General features: G+C 53.8%; 1 protein-coding gene across 2 annotated transcripts; it reads left to right on the top strand.

The window, feature by feature from the left end:
- Positions 1-6,213: 6,213 nt before the first annotated feature.
- On the top strand, positions 6,214-21,179 carry ENO1 (enolase 1). 2 transcript variants are annotated; one of them, XM_047791584.1, is made up of 12 exons: positions 6,214-6,367; positions 8,915-9,008; positions 12,025-12,120; positions 13,490-13,548; positions 14,610-14,679; positions 15,121-15,254; positions 15,571-15,793; positions 17,070-17,267; positions 17,823-18,024; positions 18,411-18,519; positions 18,756-18,814; positions 20,746-21,179. In XM_047791584.1, exons 2-12 carry the CDS (start codon positions 8,924-8,926, stop codon positions 20,813-20,815), a joined length of 1,305 nt encoding a protein of 434 aa, XP_047647540.1. In that variant the 5' UTR covers positions 6,214-6,367; positions 8,915-8,923; the 3' UTR covers positions 20,816-21,179. The 2 variants fall into 2 exon arrangements, with proteins under 2 accessions (XP_047647540.1, XP_047647539.1); XM_047791583.1 differs by lacking the exon at positions 13,490-13,548 and adding an exon at positions 13,113-13,171 and having other exon boundaries at positions 6,238-6,367.
- Positions 21,180-22,712: the final 1,533 nt, after the last annotated feature.

Genomic DNA, 22,712 nt, shown 5'->3' with positions numbered 1-22,712 from the left:
GATCAGTGAGGGAATTCAACGCCAGAGGTCCAAGGACCTTGCCTCCAGGGAACTGCCAAGGCTTATGGAAGAGTTTCTAGGCTTTTGTTTGGAAAGTGCCAGCAAAGGCCACCACGAGTGTGGGGTTGAGGACATGTTGTAATTAGAACAGGAATTGCAATGTAACTGCTGCTCCCATCCTGCGGGCTGCTCTCTCCTTCCGGCCACAAACTTGTTCTCGAGAGAACACTGTATCTGGCTTCCTGAGTCTTGTTTCTCAAATTCTGATGCTGCTGCAGTCAAATTCTGAGTACGGTTAGAGTCATGGTGTGAATGTGTCTATTAAAGCAAGGCTGCCTAGACTAAGTTTATTATTTTTTTCTTTTTTCTTTTATTTTCTCTTCATGGCCGCTCCTGCAGTATATGGAAGCTCCCAGGGTAGGGGTCCAATCGGAGCTGTAGCTGCCAGCCTACACCACAGCCACAACAACTCAGGATCGAGCTGCATCTGCAAGCTACGCTGCAGCTCGAGGCAACGCCAGATCCTTAACCCACTGATCAAGGCCAGGGATCGAACCCGCATCCTCATTGCTACCACTCAGGTTCTTAACCCACTGAGCCACAACGGGAACTCTTGGACTAAATTTAGTACTGCGGCACCTCAACCAAACCCAAGGACAAGGTGAACTTCATCTCGGAGGAACAGGATGCTGAGAGGCTGGAGGGGAGGGCTGGGTCCCGCATGCCTCCACTCACTGGCTTCAGGCTTGGGCCACTCCAGCCTAGCTTGCCTCTCTGTGCTTGAAAAAGCAGCAATGACCACGTGGGACAGGATTAAATGAGTTAAACCTGGCAGACAACAAGGCCTCAGTCACATGATCTGTCAGTGATAGATGGAGATTCTCTCATTATTTGGCCACCAGGCAAAGCCTCCGTGGAAACCTACTCCCAGTGAATCCTAAGGGGCCATTTCCTTCTGAAGGAAGAGCTCAGCTCCTGCCCCTCCACCTGGGGCTCACACACTGCTTCCTCTGACCTCTCTTCCTTCACAGAGGCTGGCATCTTGGAGCACGCCATCCGAGGATGTCTCGCCCCTGCCTCTAGGAGAGCTGCCAGTCTGCCCAGCAGGCAGGGCCCTCTGCTGACTTCGGAAAAGGGTTTTCTTGGCCCCAGAGCTGTAGCTGCCCTGGGCCTCCCTTCAGGAGACAAGCGTAAGAGCTGTGAGGAAGGGGGATGGGTACAGACAGATGAAAAGGAAACTGCTGTGCCGGGGGTCTAGGCTGCAGCAGTATAGAGATATCAGTGCCTGGCAGGCAGCCCTTCCAGCTTTAAGCAATGATTCCCCAACTGAAGATAGGGGCCACCTGGGGCTGTCACAGCTCAAACCTGCCTCCCAAGGTTGGTCTTTTCACACCCATTTCAAAGATAAGGAGCTGAGCCACAGAAGATCTCGCTCGGCAGGGCTCTTTGACGCTAGATAATGACTCTTCCCTCTGATTTTCTCTGGCTGGTAAGAGCCTCCTTCAGTCCCCACCTGCTCCTCCCCCCCATCAGATCCTGGGAGGGAAGCTGATTGCTTCCCAGAGTCCCCTGGGGTTTCTTTCATTAATGCCTCTGCTCCTCATTCCCCTCATTTGGGTGCCCCTGGTAAATGCCCTCCTAGCAATGACTTTGTTTAAAGACCATACATGGGAGTTCCCGCTGTGGTGCAATGGAATCGGCTTCGTCTTGGGGGCGCTGGGATGTGGGTTCGATCCCCGGCCCAGCACAGAGGGTTAAGGATCCAGCATTGCCGCACACCTGTGGCAGTTTGCAGTTGTGGCTCGGATGTGATCCCTGGCCTGGGAGCTCCATACGCTGAGGGGCAGCCAAGAAAAAGGCAAATAAACCCACCATACTGTGGAGTCCCCTGGTGGCTTAGCAGGTTGAGGATCCGGGGTTGTTACAGGTTCAATCCCTGGCCTAGGAACTTCTGCATGCTGTGAACACAGCCAAAAAAAAAAAAAAAACAACAACAACCAACCCCATTCTCCCAAATGTCTGCCTTATCCACTCCCTATTTCCTGCAGCTGACTTTGTGAAGTCACTTTTGAAGAAGGCAGGGGAGGAGGCTGTTGAAAGCCAGGCACCCTAGGCGGTGCCCTCAAAACCATCACAACGGTAGAATAATGACTGTAACTTACAGAGAGGGACGTGGGATCTTTAACCAAAGAACTTGGAAAGGGTGGCAAGTTGAAAATCAATCAAACTTCTAGAAATTGCAAGGAAATAGCTGAATTTTATTTATGTTTCAAACCAGGTCAGAACTTGTATACACTCCTGGTGGAAGTGCACAGACATACATATACTTTGGAAAACAAAACTGAAGATGCTTATACCCATGGCCCAGGAATTCCATAGCTAGGTGTGTGTCCTAGGAATCCGCCCCAGAGAAATTTTTGCACCTGTGCCCGGGAGACATGCGCAGCAAAGTTCATAGCTGCATTACTGGTATTAAGGTGGGGTACCCTGGCGGCCTAGTGGTTAAGGATTTGGCATTGTCACTGCCATGGCTTGGGTTCAATTCCTGGCCCAGGAACTTCTGCAACGGTATGGGCACAGCCAAAACAAAAACAGAAAAAGGGGAGTTGCTATCGTGGCACAGTGGAAACAATCCGACTGGGAACCATAAGGCTTCGGGTTCGATCCCTGGCCTTGCTCAGCGGGCTGGGGATCTGGCATTGCCGTGAGCTGTGGTATAGGTCACAGACACAGTTTGGATCCCAAGTTGCTGTGGCTGTGGTGTAGGGCAGTGGCTACAGCTCTGATTTGAGCCCTAGCCTGGGAACCTCGTATGCTGTGGGTGCAGCCCTAAAATAGACAAAAGACAAAAAAAATGAAAAATAAAAAGAATTTAAAAAGGACATGGGAGTTCCTGTCATGTCTCAGTGGTTAGCAAACCCGACTAGCATCCACGAGGACACAGGTTCGATTCCTGGCCTTGCTCAGTGGGTTAAGGATCCAGCATTGCCCTGAGCTGTGGTGTAGGTTGCAGACATGGCTCGGATTCCAAGTTGCTGTGCCTGTGGCATTGGCCGGCAGCTTCAGCTCCAATTAGACCCCTAGCCTGGGAACTTCCATATGCCTCGGGTGTGGCCCTAAAATAAATAAATAAACAAACAAACATACAAATAAAATAAAATTTAAAAAGGACACAATGAACTTCTTTGCGGAACAGACACTGACTCACAGACTGACACACTTAGGGTTTCCCAATGAGACAGGTTTCAGGGCGGAGGAATGTGCTGGGGGCTTGGGATGGAAATGCTCTAATTTGGTTGTGATGATCATTGCACAACCATAAATGTAATAAAATTTATTGAGTAATTTAAAAAGGCAAAAAAAAGAGAAGCAGCAGATAGTCCACAAATGAAAAAAAAAAAAAAAACCAGTAATCTTTTGATGTTCCAACTACCCGGTCATTGTTGCAAAAACTCCTGTGTCCTGGGGCCTCCCTTGCCTCTTCAGAAGAGTCCCTCAGGGCCATCTGAAAGCCTGTCTCTCAGGCTTACATTCTCATTATGTCTGCAGAATAAAACATTCTCAAAAAAAAAAAAAAAAGAAAACCTGGCCCCCAGACATCTAAAGTTGATAAATTTAGTGCTTTTCTACCCATGGAAAGACTCAAGTTTGGGCTAAAGGAAACTATTCCTTTGATTTGCACTTTATGTAGGGCCAGTATCCAGTTTTTCTCCCTCCTGGGTCCCCTCAGGGTGCAAAGCTGGGAGTGGCTGCTGTGGTTGATGGCTGGATGTTTACTGTCCACAGAGGTAAACAAAACACAAAAACTCCCTAGTCTGTTAGGAGGGGTGAGTCACCTACATCCCCTGAGGGCTTTCTTCTTACCTCCCTCACACTGCTTCTCCAACCTCAAGTTTCCTATCTGGCTAAAGCCCTGCCTTCTGAAAGAGGTCCGTCACTTCTTCCACTGCCCAGCAGGTGCATGGACCACAACAGAATCTGTCATACAGGAGTTCCCGTCATGGCTCAGAGGAAATGAATCTGACTAGCGTCCATGAGGACACAGGTTCAATCCCTGGCCTCACTCAGTGAGTTAAGGATCCCGAGTTGCCATGAGCTGTGGTGTAGGTCACAGAGGAGGCTTGGATCTGGCGTTGCTGTGGTTGTGGCATAGGCCAGCAGCTACAGCTCTGATTCGACCCCTAGCCTGGGAACCTCCATATGCCGTGAGTGCAGCCCTAAAAAGACAAAAAAAATAAAAATAAAAAGGAATCTGTCATCCAGATGGACCATGGGCTGCTGCAGATTCCTTTTCCCTCAATCCTGGTGTCCCCCTGCAAATGTCACACGGGCACTACAGTGCTTCAGGGTGCAGTCTTCGGATGACAAGTGCCTTTGGTATGCCACCGCACTAAAACTGCTCAACAAGCCTACTGTCAGTGATAAATCGTAACTAAATACCTGTAACAAGATAACTGCCCCTTTGTTGGATGGAAGGCAAATGTGAGTCCCACCACCTACTAACAGAGCCTCAAGTGCAGAGAAGACCCCCAGGACATTTGGCCACCTGTGGTTTTGGAAGGGATCTGAGGGCATCTGTACCAATCATTCACATTTCAGCTACGATTTAAGGTCCAAGTGCTGGCTCAGAACGCTGTGCCCTCAACACTGTGCCGTCGGTCTCCAAGAATCCTGCAAAAGCAGCTGTCTGAGATCATGTTCTACATTCAATTCCCTGCTAGGAATCACTGGTTGTGGCCAGAGAGCCTTGTCTTTCCATCTTTATCTCTCTAACCATTTTTAGCATAAAATGAAAGAGATTGCTTTGGAGCCCTTTGTGGGCTACACCTTAGACTTGCTCTAAAAATTAGTGTCTGATTTCTGCAGAGTTTTTAAGGTTTAGGAGATGGTGGCTGTTGATTTAGCTGCTGAGTCATGGGGCTGGGACCGCGGTTTTAAGAAGTCTGAAACATCAGTGTATTGCCGGTGAAATCACAAACTCTCCTTGCCGAGTTCATATAATTTTTTAGGAAACATTTTATAATTTCCTTGTCGCTTTTTTGCTGAATTTAATCCTACAGTTCTTTCTTCCTAGTCAATAGAAAACAAATGATTGTGGACTCGATAGGACTTCACCTTTACAACACGCTAAGAGTTAAGGAAGTAGAGCAAGTTTTTACAGCTGGCCGAAGAAACGATTAAACTCAAATACATACATGAATCTATGCAAGACGATGTGGAAAATATGGCAATGTATGACACTGTTTTCGCTTACAAACTCACACATCAAGAGGAGTGCTGGGAAAATACGAAAAGTAACTCCATTAGAAAAGGAAGCCCTCCCTTGAGCAGGGAAAGCATGCAGAACTGATCTGAAACGGGTCTGAGTTCTTTCTCAAGAAGGGAAAATAACTGTGCCCACTCTTGCCTGTTTTTCATTTGTCAGACTACAGTGGAATGTTACCTGTTTTGAACTTTGAGAAATCTCCAGGTTTATGTGAAATTCCAATCTCAAAGCATCACATGCAACATTAAGATCCACACAGCGAACTAACCCAGGGCACGCACGTGGGAAGTGTGTAATTAAGGGAAAGTCAATTTCCTTTTGGCTCTCGGTCTTATCCTCAGGTGTGACCGACGACAAGGACAAAGGGACCCGGTCACCTTGGCGGGCGGCCGGGCGCGCAGGCGCAAGTGGGCGCACATGTCCCGGCTAGCGGCTCTGCGGCGCGGGGGCGCGGTCTGGCCACGCGGCCGCCAACGTCTCCAGGCCGACGGGATCGCGGGCACAGCGCTGCGGGGCGAGGGGTGGGCCGGCCCGGAAGGGCGGGCCGCGAAGGTCGTCACCAAGGTCGTGGGCCGGACGTGCGGCGCCGGAGCGACGCTGCGTGCGTGCGGGACTCGGAGTACGTGACCGAGCCCCGAGCCCTCATGCCGGCCGCGCCGCCCCGCCCCTGCCCCGGGGCCCCGGCGGCACAAACCAGGCTCTGCCTGGGGTCCCCACGTGGGGCGAGAGCGAAAGGAGGCGAGGGCTCGCGCGCCCCCTCTCCCCGGCGCCGGGAAGTCGGGCTCTCAGCCCAGCCCCGCCCGACCTCTGAAGGATGTCGCCCCCTCTTCTGGGCGGTGGCGGCCACCGCAGTCTCGCCTCTCCCTGGGAGGGGAGGGCCCGAGTGACGGCGCGCCGGGCCAATGGCGAGGCGGCACGGAGTGGGCGTGTCCGAGGGGCGGGAAGTTGGCGGGGTCTCCTGAGCTGGGCAGGAAGTCCAGGCCCGCGGCGCAGAGACTAGCTGGGGGGACTCGGAGCGCCCGGACCTTTTGGCTTAACGCTCGCCCTCGGCGTCTGCAGCTCCCTCTGCTTCTTTCTCTGGCGGCGACCTTCAGGGGCCGGGTGAGGACTCGAGGGAGGGCTGCCGAGCAAGCGCCCGGGGAAGCGGCTTGTGGGTCCCCCAGGCCCGCGGGCGCTCCTGTCCTCCAGACGGCGTGCCCAGGGGTTCGGCGGGGACCGGGAAGGGTTTCGTCGGCGCGCGCGAGCGGCTCCCCGGGGCCAGACTCGCCGCCCGAGATGAGGGCGCGGCGCCGGGATTCTCCGGAGGGGAAGGATGCAGCTCAGCCTGTGATTACGTGTTTAGGAGCCGCGTAACTGTCCCGGGAGGTCGGGGGTGGAGCACGCGGTCCCCAGGACAGCAGGCGGTGAGAGTGGATGGTTTGGGGAGTGCTCCAGGCCCAACCCGCGTGCTCATTAAAGCCAGGCCGTTCCGAAAATGCTGGGAGGGGCCCGGAAAGGAGACATGCCCGGGAAGCGCAGCCCCTGCCTCCTGCTGGTGGCCTGACGTCTGGGTGTCCAGCCCGTCACTGCTCCGGGATGAGCAGGCATGATCCGCCTTCAGAAGGCGCTTGTTCATGGGGAAGCTGCAGCCGAGCCGTGTGGTCACTGGGAAGCCTTCCAAGCGACCTCGCCCAAGTCGGGCACGAGCCGATCCCTGCTCCCCCGGCTGGCCACCAACAATCGGCCCCTTATCTAACATAAAAAGGATGTATTTTAAGAAAAATTCTCTTTCTGTGCTTCCTCTGCAGGGAGGTCTTCCCCATGGGCGGTACGGGCCGCTTGTTGACCTGCCCTCGGCGCACCTAGGTGGCGGCTGGCGGGTCCACTCACGCTGCCCCTGGTCCGGGGTTCAGTCCAGGCAGATAAAAAGCTAGCCTGACGCACCAGTCTGTGATCCCTGAATTGTAATGAGTTTGGGGAAAAGTTTTTCTATCCAATTTAAAGAGAAGTTGAATTTTTTTCACATCATGAAATAAGTTGATTGCCTTAATATCACTAAAATGAAACAAAAGATAAAATCGTCACAACTTCAAAGCAAAAATCAGGGGTAGGGGCGTTCCCATTGTGGCTCAGTGGTAACGAACCCAAGCTAGCATCCATGAGGACGCAGGTTCCATCCCTGACCTTTCTCAGTGGGTTAAGGATTCCACCTTGCAGTGAGCTGCGGTGTAGGTCGCAGATGCAGCTCAGATTCGGCCTTACTATGGCTGTGATGTAGGCCGGCAGCTGTAGCTGGGATCTAGCTCCTAGCCTGGGAACTTATATGCACGTGTGGCCCTAAAAGGGAAAAAATAAAATCAGTGGTGAGATGGGGGAGGGGCTGGAAATGGCTAAAGGGGACTTTTTCTTTTTCTTTTTTTTTTTAAAGGGGACTTTTTCTGGGTGATGAACATGTTACAGAGGTATATGATTTGCCAAAACTCAAAAGCTACCAAATCTTCAAACTAAAAAATATGTTGAAACAAATTGGCCTTTTTGTACGATAACAGAAACTAGATACCTTTTTCCTGGCTAATGAATAAAAGTCCATTGTTACATAGACAACAAAGCCACAGAAGTGACTTCAGTATCTAATTTTGAAAGTTAAAAAAAAAAAAAAGATGCTATTTACTGCTTCAGAACATTCCAGAGAAGACCCTGGAGGGGAGCCCAGCTAGATAATGGCTTCTGAACATCAGTTTAGTTCCTCTCAGTCCTACAGGTCGTTCAATTAGTTTCTTCCTTTTTGAGCCCTGGGTTGGGGGCGGGGGGAGAAGCAAGAAAGGAGCTTTCTTTGAGGACTTGGTTATTTGCATCCTTTTTGTTTGTTTTTTTTTGTTTTTTAAGGTGTTTTCAAAGGAAGCCTCTTCCCTTGGTACACCCTAGTGCCCACAGATAGACTCTTTCCTCTAGTTACAAATCATGGCATTTCATAATGAAGTTTTTTTAAAATGGGGTAAAATAAAATGCCCATTGAAAGGACTACTAATTAGATAATGTTATTGGTGTGTCCTTCTTTGCTAAAGACCCGACTACTGTGAGGTATGAAAGGCCCGGAAATTGACACAGACCCTGGAGTCCACTCCAGGCCTCCAAACTCAGAGATTCTAGGTGATTATGCAGTATCTCCCAGTTGAACATCCTGCTGCAACCTCAAGTTTAACTTGATGCATTATGTTCCCAACTTTTAATTCATTACACACCAGATTTTCCCCCTGGTTTCCTCCCCCACCCCCCACTTCAGATGTGCTGATTTATGACCTTCATGTCCCCTTGGTCCTGACTCACTGCCAGCTGTCACTGTCACTAGTGACAGTAACCCGTTTCAGACTGCCTCCTCCTCTGCCGTCCTGCATGCCTTCATCACGTCCATCTTCCCACAGGCATACACATTTTTTTCTTAGAGGACGAGCCCTGAGCTCTGGGGCCTTGCAGAGCTACCCCCAACCTCCTCTTTAGGACCAGTTCCCACGGCTCTCCAGCAGGCTTTTGCCCCCACTCTGGTCGGCCTTGCTACATCCAGTTTTCAGTCCATGCTGACTGGAGCCTAGCCATCCTCCGAAGTGACCCCTTGACTAGTAATAGTAAGCATGATGGCCTATGGGAAATGTGACCTCTGCTTCCCTGCAGAAATTCACCATGTCTATCCTCAAGATCCACGCCAGGGAGATCTTCGACTCTCGCGGGAACCCCACTGTTGAGGTTGATCTGTACACCGCAAAAGGTAGGTGCCGTCTTTGTGTCTGTAGTTGCTTGCACCACACTCCTTTTTTAAAGAGACGTAAAATGACAGCACCTTAGGCAAGACAGGCTGCTGTGAAAGCCTGTCGTTTGGCCTCTGCACCCACTGGTGGGCCATAACTCCTGCCTGGAGGGAGGTGGGCAGCTCAAAAGGCTGGAGGGCCTTGTCTGTGCATTTCTTGGAACTTGGGACAGAACACAGGTTGGCTCTTGGGTCATTGAGGTGGGGAGGTAAGGTGATACCTTGTCCCTAAAAGGGCCCATCACTACTAGTTGGCTTCACAGCTCACTGTGACCAAATAAATAGATTGGGTGTAATAGGATCTGTCTCTCTTCCTTGAAAAGGAAAGAGATTGGGGTGGGCGGGTGTATCTCTAGTGCTCTTATATCTGTTTCCAGAAATCACTCTTAAACAGAGGCTCAGTTTTTAGTGTTGGGTGTTGGGACATTCCACAGATTCATGTTTTTACTTGGCTGTGCCTCCTAGGAGCAAAAGATAAAATGGGGACCCTTAAAAGCTCTCCCCCCCACCTTTTTTTTACTTTAAGAAAATCTAGTGCTTTTTTAGCTCTCTGTTACCTCCAGCAATGTCTCGGCTATTTTCTTTCCTTTTTTAACAAAAGTTTTTTTTTATTACAGTTGATTCACTTTTTTTAAACATTTCTATTAAAGTATAGTTGATATACAGGTGTCACGTTAGTTTCAGGAGTACAGCAGTGATAACTGTATAACAGCGATGGCCATTCAGTTGTTTAAGCGTGGTTCATTTATAGATAGATATTCAGATGCTTTTTCCTTGTAGGTTATCACAAAACATTTGTGTACGGTTCCCTGTGCTGTACAATAGGTCCTTGTCGGCTGTCTGTCCATCAGTTTTCTAAAGGGACCTGGTAGGTGAGGTTGGAAAGGCACTTCGGGCAGAATCCCCCAGTGGTGCCGAGCGCAGGCCTGCCCGTCAGAGCTGAGTCATGGTCTGAATCAGCGGCTGGGCCTCCAGCCCTTCCCTTCCTGTCCTCCACCCCCCTTGCCCAGGAAGGGGAGGCCCCTGCAGTCTAGATCCATCGGGCAGAAGTCTACCTGCGGTTCCTCGCCTTGGGGGTGCACTCAGAACGCGATTCCTCCTGGGCCTGTGCCCGGTGGATGCCGAGAGGTTGCTTTCGGTTTATGAGCCTGCCTCGCTTAGTCAGAGTGGAACTTTCCACTTGGCAATTCATACACTTCGGGCAACAAGAGAGACCTAAGCCACTAGAAGGTTGTTGGGAGGGGACGTTTCCTTGAAACGCTTTAAAATGACTAAAATTAATATCTTCTGACCTTTAAATCAACGGAACTTTCATGTGTCTTCGTCCTTTTTTTAAAAATTGTGATTTTTTTTTTCAGCACTGTCATTGCTTCTCTCTTTCTTAGATTTATTTTGTAGAGAAGTGTTGGGTTCACAGCAAGGTTGGGGGGAAGGTACGGAGAGCGTCCGTCTTCCCTGACCCCCCGTTGCACCCCCACCAGAGCGGTTCCTTTGTTACTGTCAAACCTGCATGGACACGTTATCCCCCAAAGCCACTCGCTGACCTCAGGGTCCCTCTTACTTTCATCACCCCTGCACCTCGTGCAGAGCCTATTGGATGCACAAAGCCGGGCCGGCATGAAGAAGGCCTGTGCGCTGCACACAGGCTCACTGCGGTGACCCAGGCGCCACACGGCTCACTGGACTGAAAACCCGCTGGGTTTTCTCTGTTCCTTTGCCTTCACATCTCCACACACCCGCCAGCAGGAAACCCCTTAGGGTTCAAGTAGATTCAAGAGGCGCTGCCGCCACCCCTGCCCCCTCTGCCCTGGCCCCGATCTCCGAAGTACCTGTTTTGACAACAGTCCATCTCCAAGGACGTTGGCCGTTTTTCTGCTCCACTGTCTGGGTTTAGCCCAGTGTCTGGTTTCTTTATCTGCAGGACATGCTTGTTGTGTTCTGCGGTTATTATTAAACTCTGTGCTTTTATTGTCCTTATTTTTTCTTCCAGTCTGTCCTGTTTTCTGCTTTGCTCTTGTGCAGAGAACCCCCAAACAGCATTTATTGCCGCCTGAGCTGAAGCAGATGAGCCTCTTGAGCCAACACTTTGAGGACTTGAGACTAGCAACCCGATCTCAGTTGTCTAAGGGCAGCTTGGCAGCAGGGCCAAGAGCTGGACTGTCCAAAATAGCTCAGAGTTTTCCTTGGTTACCAGTTCCCAGATAACCTTAAATCCCGTCCTAGGCTTGCATTGTGTTTCTGTTGGCGGCCCTGCTAGGGGCGGGCTGGCCCACCGAGCAGCTGCAGGGCACCAGCTGGGAGCTCCTTTGAGACACAAACCCCCTGTTTGGGCATCTGCATTTTAACCCACAGATGACAGGCGTGCATGTTAAAACTTGAGAAGCTCTGCTCTAGACCTTTCCTTTAGACGAGAGAAATGCAGTAGCTGTGTGGCGCAGAATCATGTGAAAGGTATTATGTGGGAAAGAATTATGTAGAAGGTACCACATGATACCACTTACATGTGGAATCTAAAATATGACGCAAATGGACTTACCCACAAAACAGAAACAGACTCGCAGGCATAGAGTTGTGATTGCCGAAGGGAGGGGGACGGACCGGGAGTGTGGGATTAGCAGGTGCAAACTGTCGTGTATAGAATGAACAAACAAGGTACTACTGTAGAGCACAGGGGACTGTATTCAATGCCCTCTGATAAACCATGATGGAGAAAAATATGAAAAAGAATGTGTATACAGATAACTGAATCCCTTTGCTGTACAGTAGAAATTAACACATCATTATAAATCAACTATACGTCAATAAAATCAACTTTTTAGAAAAAATGTGAAAGGCAGGTGGAACAGACCCTCTGAGTCTCCCAGTGGGTGGAAAGAAGTAAGGGTCAGGGCAGATGCCCTCTGGGGGGCAGGGGCCCTGGGCAAGGGCTGGAGCTGTGTTTTAATGTCTGTTTTTCACCCTCTGTCTCTCCCTCCAGGTCTCTTCCGAGCTGCTGTGCCCAGTGGGGCCTCAACTGGGATCTACGAGGCCCTCGAGCTCCGGGACAATGACAAGACGCGCTACATGGGGAAAGGTGAGGCTGGGAGACCAGCCTGCCCCTGGGGGCCACAGCCGCCCTCCCTGTCCCCAAGGCTCGCCCTCGAGGGTAGCAGGGCTCTGATTTGACCCAGGGTATTGATGTTAAGCACGTGCACTGCACACGGCAGAGCGGGCAGAGCCGGCTGACTGATCCCCATATCCCTGAGCCTGTAATTCGGGGCAGGTGTTTGAAGGGCAGTTTCTCCTGCGGGTTTGTCTCCAGTGAAGAACTCCAGGTTGAGCCAGAGAGCGCGGGATAAGACACATCAGCCACCACTGAGAAGCCTCCCGCTCTCCGGGAGGGCTCTGTGGGCCTTGTAGGCCTCTGGCCCTCTTCAGGGTCTAGTCTCAGAGGAGGGGACCCCCGCAGGCCTGGCTCATGGCTCACCACTGGCGGAGCCGGCGTGGTGCCGTCATCTTTCTGTGAGTCCATTGGGGAAGCACAGCTCTGGCCGAGCCAGCCTCTGGTGGGCCGTATGTGTATGGACTCGTTCTTGCTTTTGCAATGTCTGCCTTTCTGCCCATAGAACCCGTGTGGCCAGATTACAGGAAGGCAGACAGGGCTTGACTGTGCATTGCGGTGGTTCATGGTCTGTGGCCTCCTGCAGGGCCCCACTGTGTAAACAGACGTAGGGCAGTGTGCTGTTAACGCTCCAGGGCAGGGAAAAACTGTTTCCATTTTTAGGAAAACAGTCTAAAAATGCCGAGGGGGCGAGGCTGTGATGAGGTGAGGCTGGGAGACCCTGGGTGGCGCTGCAGTAGCAGCGTCTCCCGTGCTGGCCCCGTTCTGCTGAGACAGTCCTCGAGCCCAGGCGGATGTTCGCCTCAGGCAGGACAGTGCGGCCCTTGATTGCAAGGAGGAGTGCGTGGTCCCCGCGGCATTCTCCCTTCATTCCTGTCCCTCTCTTTCTCTCACTCGGTGTCCTTCACAGCCTCTTCTCTTCTGAGTCTTACTTGTTTCCTTCTCTGTCCATCTCTACTGGTCAGGAGTCTCCAGACCCGTTAAGTATATTAACGAGTTCCTGGCGCCAGCCTTGTGCACACAGGTAATATGCTGGACATCCTTTAGTCTGTGCCGCTGGCCTGTCCAGTGCATGGCCTTGCCAACTAACCCCTCTCCTGACATTCTGGATGGTTGCTCTGTGTGTGGCTCTAACCTCGGGGGTCCTAGGTAAGAGCACTCAGACTGGGCCAGACCGCCCTCTGATTCCAGGGGAGAGGGCCGCGGGTTGAAGGAGGTCCCATGGAAGGGCTTTGGGGGGCTCTGGATATCTGGGCTGACATGGTGAGGGGGTCTCTCCAGCAGTGCTGCTCAAGCCTGGTTTTCATTAATGTCGGTAATTTGATTTGATTATTCGTTCTAGGTGTCTCAAAGGCTGTTGAGCACATCAATAAAACTATTGCGCCTGCCCTGGTTAGCAAGGTAGGACCTGCCTCCTGATAACTAATGTACATTAGTGCCATCAGAGCGCCTCCCAGGCCAGGCCAGTGGGCTTTCCTGTTGGTGGATGAGCTTATTCTGAGAGCTAAAGAAGCCGGTTGGGTTCCCTGGCTTGCCTGTGAATGAGTTCGCCTTTGCTGTGACTCCCTCTGCCCGCGTGTCCAGTCTAACCACGCATGGAATCGGATCCGAGGGCCGGGAGGCTGTCTCAGCCTGGCTGTTTCCCTCTGACGATCTTGACCTTTGGGGAGTTAAGATCCACATTTCAAGAGTGGCTCTCCAGGGGTGTTAATATCCATGGCAACTGACTCATTTTTCATAAACTATGGATTTTATTTTTTTTATTTTTTTGGTCTTTTTAGGGCCGTACCTACAGCACATGGATGTTCCCAGGCTAGGGGTCGAATCAGAACTGCTGCTGCCAGCCTACACCACAGCCACAGCAATGCCAGATCTGAGCTGCAGCTGCCAGCCTACGTCACAGCCACAGCCACGCAGGATCCTTAGCCCACCGAGCAAAGCCAGGGATCAAACCACCTCATGGATACTAGTCGACTTTGTTACCGCTGAGCCACAATGGGAACTCCTTGAGACAGTTTTTCAGACACCATTCTCATTGCTTTATACTCTTACCGAAACTCGTCGTTTTGATCTGCCACCAGCTGTTTTGCTGAGTGACAGCAGACACTTCTCATGATGAGTGCAGCTCTTTCAAATAACGAGCGACGAGTTCTGTTATTTATTGCCCCAAAGTCACCGTGCTTTGGAGTTGTCCCTTCTTTGGCGTGACGCAGACCTCTCTCCTCGCGTGCGGTGTGGCGTCTGCTCCCGCAGCAGACTCCCCTCTGTGACGCGGGGGCCAGGTCTTAACCTGACGGGTCGTTGGCCCCTGGTGTTTGGCGAAATGCCTGATCCTCCCAAAGCACGCGAGGAGCATGTGGTGTCTACGCCCTTTCACACCTGCCACACGCCAGGGTAACACACGGCAGATCGGGGCTTGGCCCGGTTCCGGGGTTGGCAGCTCACCTGCCCTTCTCCCCTAGAAACTGAACGTCGTGGAGCAGGAGAAGATCGACAGGCTGATGATCGAGATGGACGGCACAGAGAACAAGTGTGAGTGGCCCAGGCGGAATCTGCTGGTGAGGTTGTGGCCTCTCCTGAGGACCCTTTGAGTCCTTTGGGGCGAGGTCCTGTCGTCCCCGATGAACTAGGTAGCCCTCCGCGGTCCCCACCTCGCTTGAACAAGTCACATTTCTTAAGCCTCGGGCGCAAAGCCCGCTGACAGCAGTGGGGGGCGTTCCTCGGAAGAGGCTTGTGCTTTAGACACTCAGGCAGTTTGCGGAATCCTCATGGACCAGAGGAGGGGCTTTCTCTTGGGGGGTAAGCGCATGACTGGAAGTGCAAGGCTCTTGCGTTTCGGGTGTGAACGTGGAAAGGAGCTAGAGAGGGAAAGGCTCAGGATGCAATCCGAGGTAGCCTCAGGTGCAGGGGGAAGGCCCACAGACGGAGGTTGGTGAGTAAGACGTCGCTGAATTTAGCTCTGCTCTATTGTAGCCAAGTTTGGTGCCAACGCCATTCTGGGCGTGTCCCTGGCCGTCTGCAAGGCTGGCGCTGTTGAGAAGGGGGTGCCCCTGTACCGCCACATCGCCGACCTGGCTGGCAATGCCGAGGTCATCCTGCCAGTTCCGGTGAGTGGCTTCTTCGGGCGTCCAGTGTCTGCTTTCTCACGGGGACTCAAGACCCCCCTCCTCTAAACCCCATCCTGGCGCGACTCCAGCTCCAGGGGTCTGGACTTCCCTGCTCCCGTCTCCTGAACTGTGGACGGAGGGTGAATGAGACGTGCACTTGCCGTGTCTGTCCTGTGCACTTGAGGTGACAGTGACCGTAGGCAAGAGACGTCGGGTGGCTTCAGACCTGCCCTGGCCCCACGTGGGAGCCGGGCGTCGGGGCTGCCAGTGTCCGGGACCCTCTGGGCCGGAGCTGTACGGTCCTCTCTCCCCGCAGGCTTTCAACGTCATCAACGGTGGCTCCCACGCCGGCAACAAGCTGGCCATGCAGGAGTTCATGATCCTCCCCGTCGGGGCCGAAACCTTCCGGGAGGCCATGCGCATCGGGGCCGAGGTCTACCACAACCTGAAGAATGTCATCAAGGAGAAATACGGGAAGGACGCCACCAACGTGGGCGATGAGGGCGGCTTTGCGCCCAACATCCTGGAGAACAAGGAAGGTACAGGCTCCCGGGGAAGCTTCTGGGGGGCGCGCTCTTGCCCCCTCCCGTCCGCGGGCAGGGTCTGGGGGAGGGGCATGGGAGCAAGTGCTCTCCTCAGACGAAAAAGCAAAAACAGACGTGTCCTTGTTGAGTCGACTTTGGAGTGGCCCCCGATTTGTGTAAACGGGGCTGACAGTGGGATGGAGAGGCGGTTCCTTCCTCATGCCAACCTTGCTCCCCCAGTGGGGGCAGAGTTTGTAGCTCACTCCGTGCTCCGGGTTCGAGAGCTGCCGGCCATGCTCAGGACTCTGGTCCATAACCGTCTCGGGTCACTCAGCCACAGTCGTGCTGCACAAGCATTGCTTTGCTTTGAGTGCTTAGGTGAGGGTTGAATATTGGACACAGAAGGCGTTAGGACAAGACGTCGTGGCTTGAGTTTTTGCTTTAGAAGAAAAGGTAGTGTTCCTAGAGTTCCCATTGTGGTGCCACGGAGACAAATCCAAGTAGCATCCATTCCGTGGATTAAGGATCCGGCTTTGCTGGGAGCTGTGGTGTGGGTCGCACATGCGACTCGGATCTCGTGTGTGGCTGTGGTATAGACGGGCAGCTGTAGCTCCAGTTCAGCTCCTAGCCTGGGAACGTCCATATGCCATGGATGTGGCCCTAAAAGGCAAAAAAAAAAAGTAGTGTTCCAAGAGTAAATTTGTCGCCTTCAAGGATGGCTAGTGAAAGAACACACCTGGCCTCTCCCTGGGTCAGCCATAGGAAATTGCTGCTGTTCAGCCATTTTAGCATAGAAAAAGGGCCCTTTTGCAAGGTCAGCAGAGCTTGGGGACCTTTGTGGAGCAGGAGCCAGTGTCTTTGTCAGTTTTCCGGTGGGTGGGCGGCGCTGCCGGTGAGGCCGACCCCGCGCCTGGCAGTGGGGCCCGGCCAGCAGGGCTCCCCTTCCTCGGGCCTTCCTGGGCTCCGTGTGCAGCCAGTTCTGCGGGACAGCGGATCCCAGCTGCTCACTGCAACTGGAGCGTGGCCAGCCTACACCACCTGTTCTTTGGCGCTAAATTGGGGAGCGCCTGTCGCTGAGCAGATCTCTTAGAGTTCCTCGCCAACACAGCTGTGCTCCAGGCCCCGAGCAGGGGTCTCTTGCACCCGAGCAGGGGTCTCTTGCACCCGAGCAGGGAAAGGCAGCGAATCTGGGAGTGGAGGCCAGAGCACCGCTGGGTCTTCTGGCAGAGCTCGCGGGGAGTTTTCTCTCTCCCTGCCTGGTTTCTGAGCGCGTCACCGTGTCTCTGTCCAGCCCTGGAGCTGCTGAAGAACGCCATCGGGAAGGCCGGCTACACCGACAAGGTTGTCATCGGCATGGACGTGGCCGCCTCGGAGTTCTACAGGTCGGGCAAGTACGACCTGGACTTCAAGTCGCCCGACGACCCCAGCAGGTACATCTCACCAGACCAGCTGGCCGACTTGTACAAGTCCTTCATCAGGGACTATCCAGGTGAGTGCTCCGGGAGTGCCGGCCGCCGCAGAGCGGCATCTCCCTTGGTCACTGTCACCCCGGCCCCTGAGCAGAGGCAGTCGTGATCCCACTGGGCGAGGACAGGAGCCTTGAGAACCAAGACCGCCAGGGCACCTCTAGGCCCTGGCACACCGGGAGGGTGGGGCAAGCAAGGCACGAGTGGGTTAGGACTGGCCTGAGGGTGCGCAGCAGATGGTGAGCCAGGTGTTCAGGCCAGGAAGTGTCCCAACGTCCCTGCATTTAATGCTCAACTGAGTGACTTACTGGGGGTGAAGCCAGGACCCTGACAGACGTCTTTCGTCTGAGCACACAGCTCTCTCAACCACCCTGGGCAGTAAGTGTCCCATGCGACAATTGTGGGGTCGCAGGATGGCAGGTGATTGTGCCGTCACAGGGGTGGGTTGGCAGGGCAGGGGTTCTGAGCCTGGCCCATGGGTGGGAAGGTGAAGCAGGTGAGCCCGGAGTTGGGTAGGCAGGCGGCCAGGAGGCTGAGGCCGCACTGAGGAGACGCGCTGTCCATCCTTCTGTCCGTAGTGGTGTCCATCGAGGACCCCTTCGACCAGGATGACTGGGAAGCCTGGCACAAGTTCACTGGCAGCGCGGGAATCCAGGTAGTGGGCGACGACCTCACGGTGACCAACCCCAAGAGGATTTCCAAGGCCGTGGCTGAGAAATCGTGCAACTGCCTCCTGCTCAAAGTCAACCAGATCGGCTCGGTGACCGAGTCCCTGCAGGCGTAAGTGGCCTCACGGGCAGCTTGCAGGAGGGAGGGCCCGTGGCTTGAGTGGGGGACCCTCCTGGTTAGAATTCTAACCAGGCTTGGAGGTGGAACGCAATGTGGCTTTTCAAGTAAGCAGTGGCCCCAAGGGACCAGGGCACCGGGCAGTGGTGGCCTCATCCGGACGGGGAACCTCTGTCCGGTTTTTCACACATGACTCGAGGGCTGGGAAGGTGCCCGGGCCGTGGGGGTTGAGCGGAGGTCAGGGCCATCTTCTTGCCACCACTGAGAGCTTGGCTGCTGCCCCATCCCTCCCAGGGGTGATGCGTCACAGGCTCAGGAGGTCAGGAGGGGCCTCGTGCCGGGCGGCACAGCCATGCCTATGGGTTGTCCCCGGCCTCTAGGTGCAAGCTGGCACAGTCCAACGGCTGGGGCGTCATGGTGTCACATCGCTCCGGGGAGACCGAAGACACCTTCATCGCCGACCTGGTGGTGGGGCTCTGCACCGGGCAGGTGAGTGCCCGACACGCACGTGGGCCTGCTGCTTCTCTCTGGCCTCGGCAGCCTGAGCACAGACCCGGGCGGTGGTGGGGGAGGGGAGATGGGATCCTGGATGCCCCCTTTATCCCCTCCTTCCCAGGCTCAGGGCCTCCTTAAGAAACTTGTCTCTGCCGTGGCACCCTCTCCTTGCCCAAAATGCCCACGAGTTTCAGTGTCCGCTTCGAGCAATCTTCCTTCTTTCCTTCCAGATCAAGACTGGCGCACCTTGCCGATCCGAGCGCTTGGCCAAGTACAACCAGATCCTCAGGTAAAGAGTGGGTGCAGCCTCCAAGGGGGGCCCTGGGCTGGGGCTGGGTACTGGCCCCCGCTGTGTTCCTTTGGGGTGGGTGGCCGCCTGGCAGGATGGCCCCAGAGCCAGGCCTGTTCCACACAACGCCGCCCTCGTGTGGCGGGAGAGGGAACAGCCCCCGCCTTAGACAATTTAATGACCACCTTTGGGCGCGGGAAGGGAGCCTTTGCAGGTCTTATTCATCTCCCGTTCTGTGGACAAGGATCCCGCAGCTCAGAGAGAGGAGGAATGACTGCCAAAGGGCAGACCGCGGTTCCACTGTTCAGGTCCTCCCCTCTCTGTGGGGAAGCTCCTGTAGAAACAGGGAGACCTGCCCTTTTGTCCTTAGTTTTCCCAGTCTTGCAGGGAAAAGGCACGTCCATTTCCTAAGTCCTCCCGTGTCACCCCATCTTTAAAGCTTTATCCTGGAAAATGTCAAGCTTATAAGAAAAGCAGTGAATGGTGGCATGTATTCCTCCCCTCACCCGGACACTCCAGCTGCCCCTGTTCCCTCTGGGTTTCGTCTCTTTTCACCCCCTTTGCTTTCCTGAAAATTACAGAGCAAGTTCCAGGCATCTCAGGATTTCACCTGTAGATACTTCTTTTGGAGTTCCTGTTGTGGCTCAGGGTTAAGAACCCTCTGTCATGCTATGTCGGCGTAGTGTCTGTGAGGATGTGGGTTCGATCCCTGGCCTCACTCAGTGGGTTAAGGATCCTCTGTTAACTGCAAGCTGTGGTGTAGTTTGCAGATGTGGCTCAGATTTAATGTTGCTGTGCCTGTTGTGTAGGCTAGCAGCTGCAGCTCCGATTTTTTTTTTTGTCTTTTTGCCTTTTCTAGGGCCGCTCCCGTGGCATATGGAGGTTCCCAGGCTAGGGGTCGAATTGGAGCTGTAGCTGCCAGCCTACTCCAGAGCCACAGCAACGCGGGATTCGAGCTGCGTCTGTAACCTACACCACAGCTCACGGCAGCACGGGGTCCTTAACCCACTGAGCAAGGGCAGGGATCAAACCCACATCCTGAGGTTCCTAGTTTGATTTTTTAACCACTGAGCCACGACGGGAACTCCCGCAGCTCCGATTGGACCTCTAGCCTGGGAAGTTCCATGTGCTACAGGTATACCGTAAAAAGAAAAGAGAAACAGTTACTCTGGGGTTTTTTGTTTTTGTTTTTGTCTTTTTGCTATTTCTTGGACCGCTCCCGAGGCATATGGAGGTTCCCAGGCTAGAGGTCCAGTCGGAGCTGTAGCCACCAGCCTACGCCAGAGCCACAGCAACGCAGGATCCGAGCCGCGTCTGCAACCTACACCACAGCTCACGGCAATGCCAGATCGTTAACCCACTGAGCAAGGGCAGGGACCAAACCCGCAACCTCATGGTTCCTAGTCGGATTCGTTAACCACTGCGCCACGACGGGAACTCCTACTCTGGGTTTTTAACATAACCACTCTGCCATGCTGGCGCCACAACTGCACCAATTAGTGGTAATTCTGCAGTAGGGGCACCAAGTCTCTTCATCGGGTCAGTCTTCCCTGAGGCCCCAAAGGGGCTTTTTTTTTTTACATCAGGATCAAGACACGCACATAGGCCTGTGCTCCCCCTCCTTTTATCCCCACGCCACTTTGAGTTGTCGTCTCGTTTAACAACACTTTTTGATATTCTAAGCACTGGCGATCCTGCCATTTCTTCGCTCTTGTCCTTCAGGAACGCTGGGGGCAGGGGGGGAGCCCAATAGCTGAGTGCTTTTCCGCCCCTGCTGCCTCCGAGTGGGTTTAGGGGATTAGCTGGACAGGCCGGGCGAGTCCTGAGTCTTGTCCTGAGGCAGGAGGTGTGTCTGATCACTTCTCTGGGGGGAATCTTAGCTGAGGTTTGCCTCTCATTTCCTCCCCATCGCAATCCTTCTGCTTCCGCAGAATCGAAGAGGAACTGGGCAGCAAGGCCAAGTTTGCCGGCAGGAACTTCAGAAACCCCCTCGCCAAGTAAGCTCTGGGCGGCCGGCCCTGAGCCCCGTGGTCACTCGTTGGCTCACCAGACCTGTGCCCCATGTCGCTCGGCAGCTCAAGGCCCCGCTGGTGCTTGTGGGGCCTCCGGTAGTCGACGCCCCCTCCCCTCCCTGTGATGTCTCACTGCTTCCATAGACCTGCTGCCGAAGCCGAGCTCCACCATCTGGAACCTGCTGGAAGTCCTAGCTCAGTAATCATGTGATTGGCCCAAATCATTGTTCTTCTCACCTCGCTTCTACCAAGTGTCTGGAGCCATGTGTGTCCACATTGCGGTCTCCGAGGTGGCCTGGGGCAAGATCCCCAGCGGTTTTGTGTGCAAAATAAAAAGGCCTCAGTGACCCGGAGGGATGCTGTGTGTGTGTGTGAAACAGTCTGGGAGTCTGTTCCCGGGTGTTCATGGAGTACCTGTCAGGGGTATAGGCCTTGGAGAGCTTCCTGTCACCTTGAGAAAGGAGCTTGGAGGACGTTGCTGAGTCATGGGAAGGGCAGGTTAGGGGGCGCAGCGTCCCCCCTTCTGCAGAAGCTGGGGCAGCACTGGGAGCCCGAGCCCAACTTCACGTTTAGACATGTTATTTGGGAGAAAATAGAAATGCAGAGCTCTCGGGACTTCCCGTCGAGGCACAGCAGAAACGAATGTGACTAGGAACCATGAGGTTGTGTGTTCGATCCCTGGCCTCGCTCATTGGGATCCAGCGTCGCTGTGTACTTTGGTGTAGGTTGCAGACGAGGCTCAGATCCTTCGTGGCTGTGGCTGTGGTGTAGGCTGGCAACTATAGCTCTGGTTCGACCCTTAGCCTGGGAACATCCATATGCCACACATGGAGCCCTTAAAGAAAGGGAGCTCCCATCATGGCTCAGTGGTTAGTGAATCCAACTAGGAACCACGAGGGTTTGGGTTCGATCCCTGGCCTTGCTCAGTGGGTTAAGGATCCAGCGTTGCCGTGAGCTGTGGTGTAGGTTGCAGATGCGGCTCAGATCCCGCGTTGCTGTGGCTATGGCTGTAGCATAGGCTGGCGGCTACAGCTCCTATTAGACCCTAGCCTGGGAACCTCCATGTGCTGTGGGAGCGGCCCCAGAAAAAGCAAAAAGACCAAAAAAAAAGAAAAAGAAAGAAAGAAATGCACGGCACTCAGGTTATCTCGGGCAGAGGCGGTGGCTCCTGGTCATGGATCGTGTCCAAACCAGACAGAAGCTGACCATCCTGGGCACTGGGGCGCGGGTTCTCCATTCTTGGAGAAAACAGGTAGGAGAATGGTAACAGGACAGCCCTGGAGAGGTAGGAGGGCGTCTAGAGGGCCTGGGAGAACCCTGTTTAGGTGAACTGAACTCTAGTTCCTTTCCTCACTTTCACCGACCTTGGTTCAAGTGCGCAGGAGCTCCACGTGGCTGCTGCCGGATGTGCCCGGTGCTGCAGGTGCGAGGCAGTAGCAGAAGAGAAAGCACCGTTGTAGTGATGAGCGAGCCCCGTGTGAGGCAGTGCCGTTATTAACAAGTGAGGGATGGAACTTGGAGGTTGTTGCTCTCAGCCCCTTGAAGTCTGCTGTCTGTTAGCATTTTTCTTCCCCAAGGTAATTTTGATCCAAGTCCGATACCTGGCGAGGCCCCCTTGTGGACATTCTTTTCATTGTTGTCAGGGTTTAACTCGAGGAGCAGAACCAGTAGACCATACATGTATTAAGAGATTTATGGGGAGTTCCCTGGTGCCCTAGTGCTTAGGACTTGGTGCTTTCACTTCTGCAGCTGGTGCTCAGTCCCTGGTCTGGGAATTGCATAACGTAGCCAAAAAAAAAATCATCACAGGGAACTGGCCTCCGTGACTGCAGATCTGGCTAAGCAAATCCACAGGGCAGGAAATCAGGGCAAAATCCATAGCAGCC

The sequence above is a fragment of the Phacochoerus africanus genome, chromosome 8 (assembly GCF_016906955.1).
Source record: "Phacochoerus africanus isolate WHEZ1 chromosome 8, ROS_Pafr_v1, whole genome shotgun sequence".
Classification (NCBI taxonomy): Eukaryota; Metazoa; Chordata; class Mammalia; order Artiodactyla; family Suidae; genus Phacochoerus; species Phacochoerus africanus.
Note: the sequence above shows the minus strand (reverse complement) of the source record. Positions and strands in the feature narration are given on the sequence as shown.

Coding starts and splice junctions, on each gene's coding strand:
- ENO1 (XM_047791584.1), top strand. CDS start 8,924: ATGTCTATCCTCAAGATCCACGCCAGGGAGATCTTCGACTCTCGCGGG. Junction 13,549..14,609: donor CGCCTGCCCTGGTTAGCAAG/GTAGGACCTGCC, acceptor CTTCTCCCCTAG/AAACTGAACGTCGTGGAGCA. Junction 18,520..18,755: donor TGGGGCTCTGCACCGGGCAG/GTGAGTGCCCGA, acceptor CTTTCCTTCCAG/ATCAAGACTGGCGCACCTTG.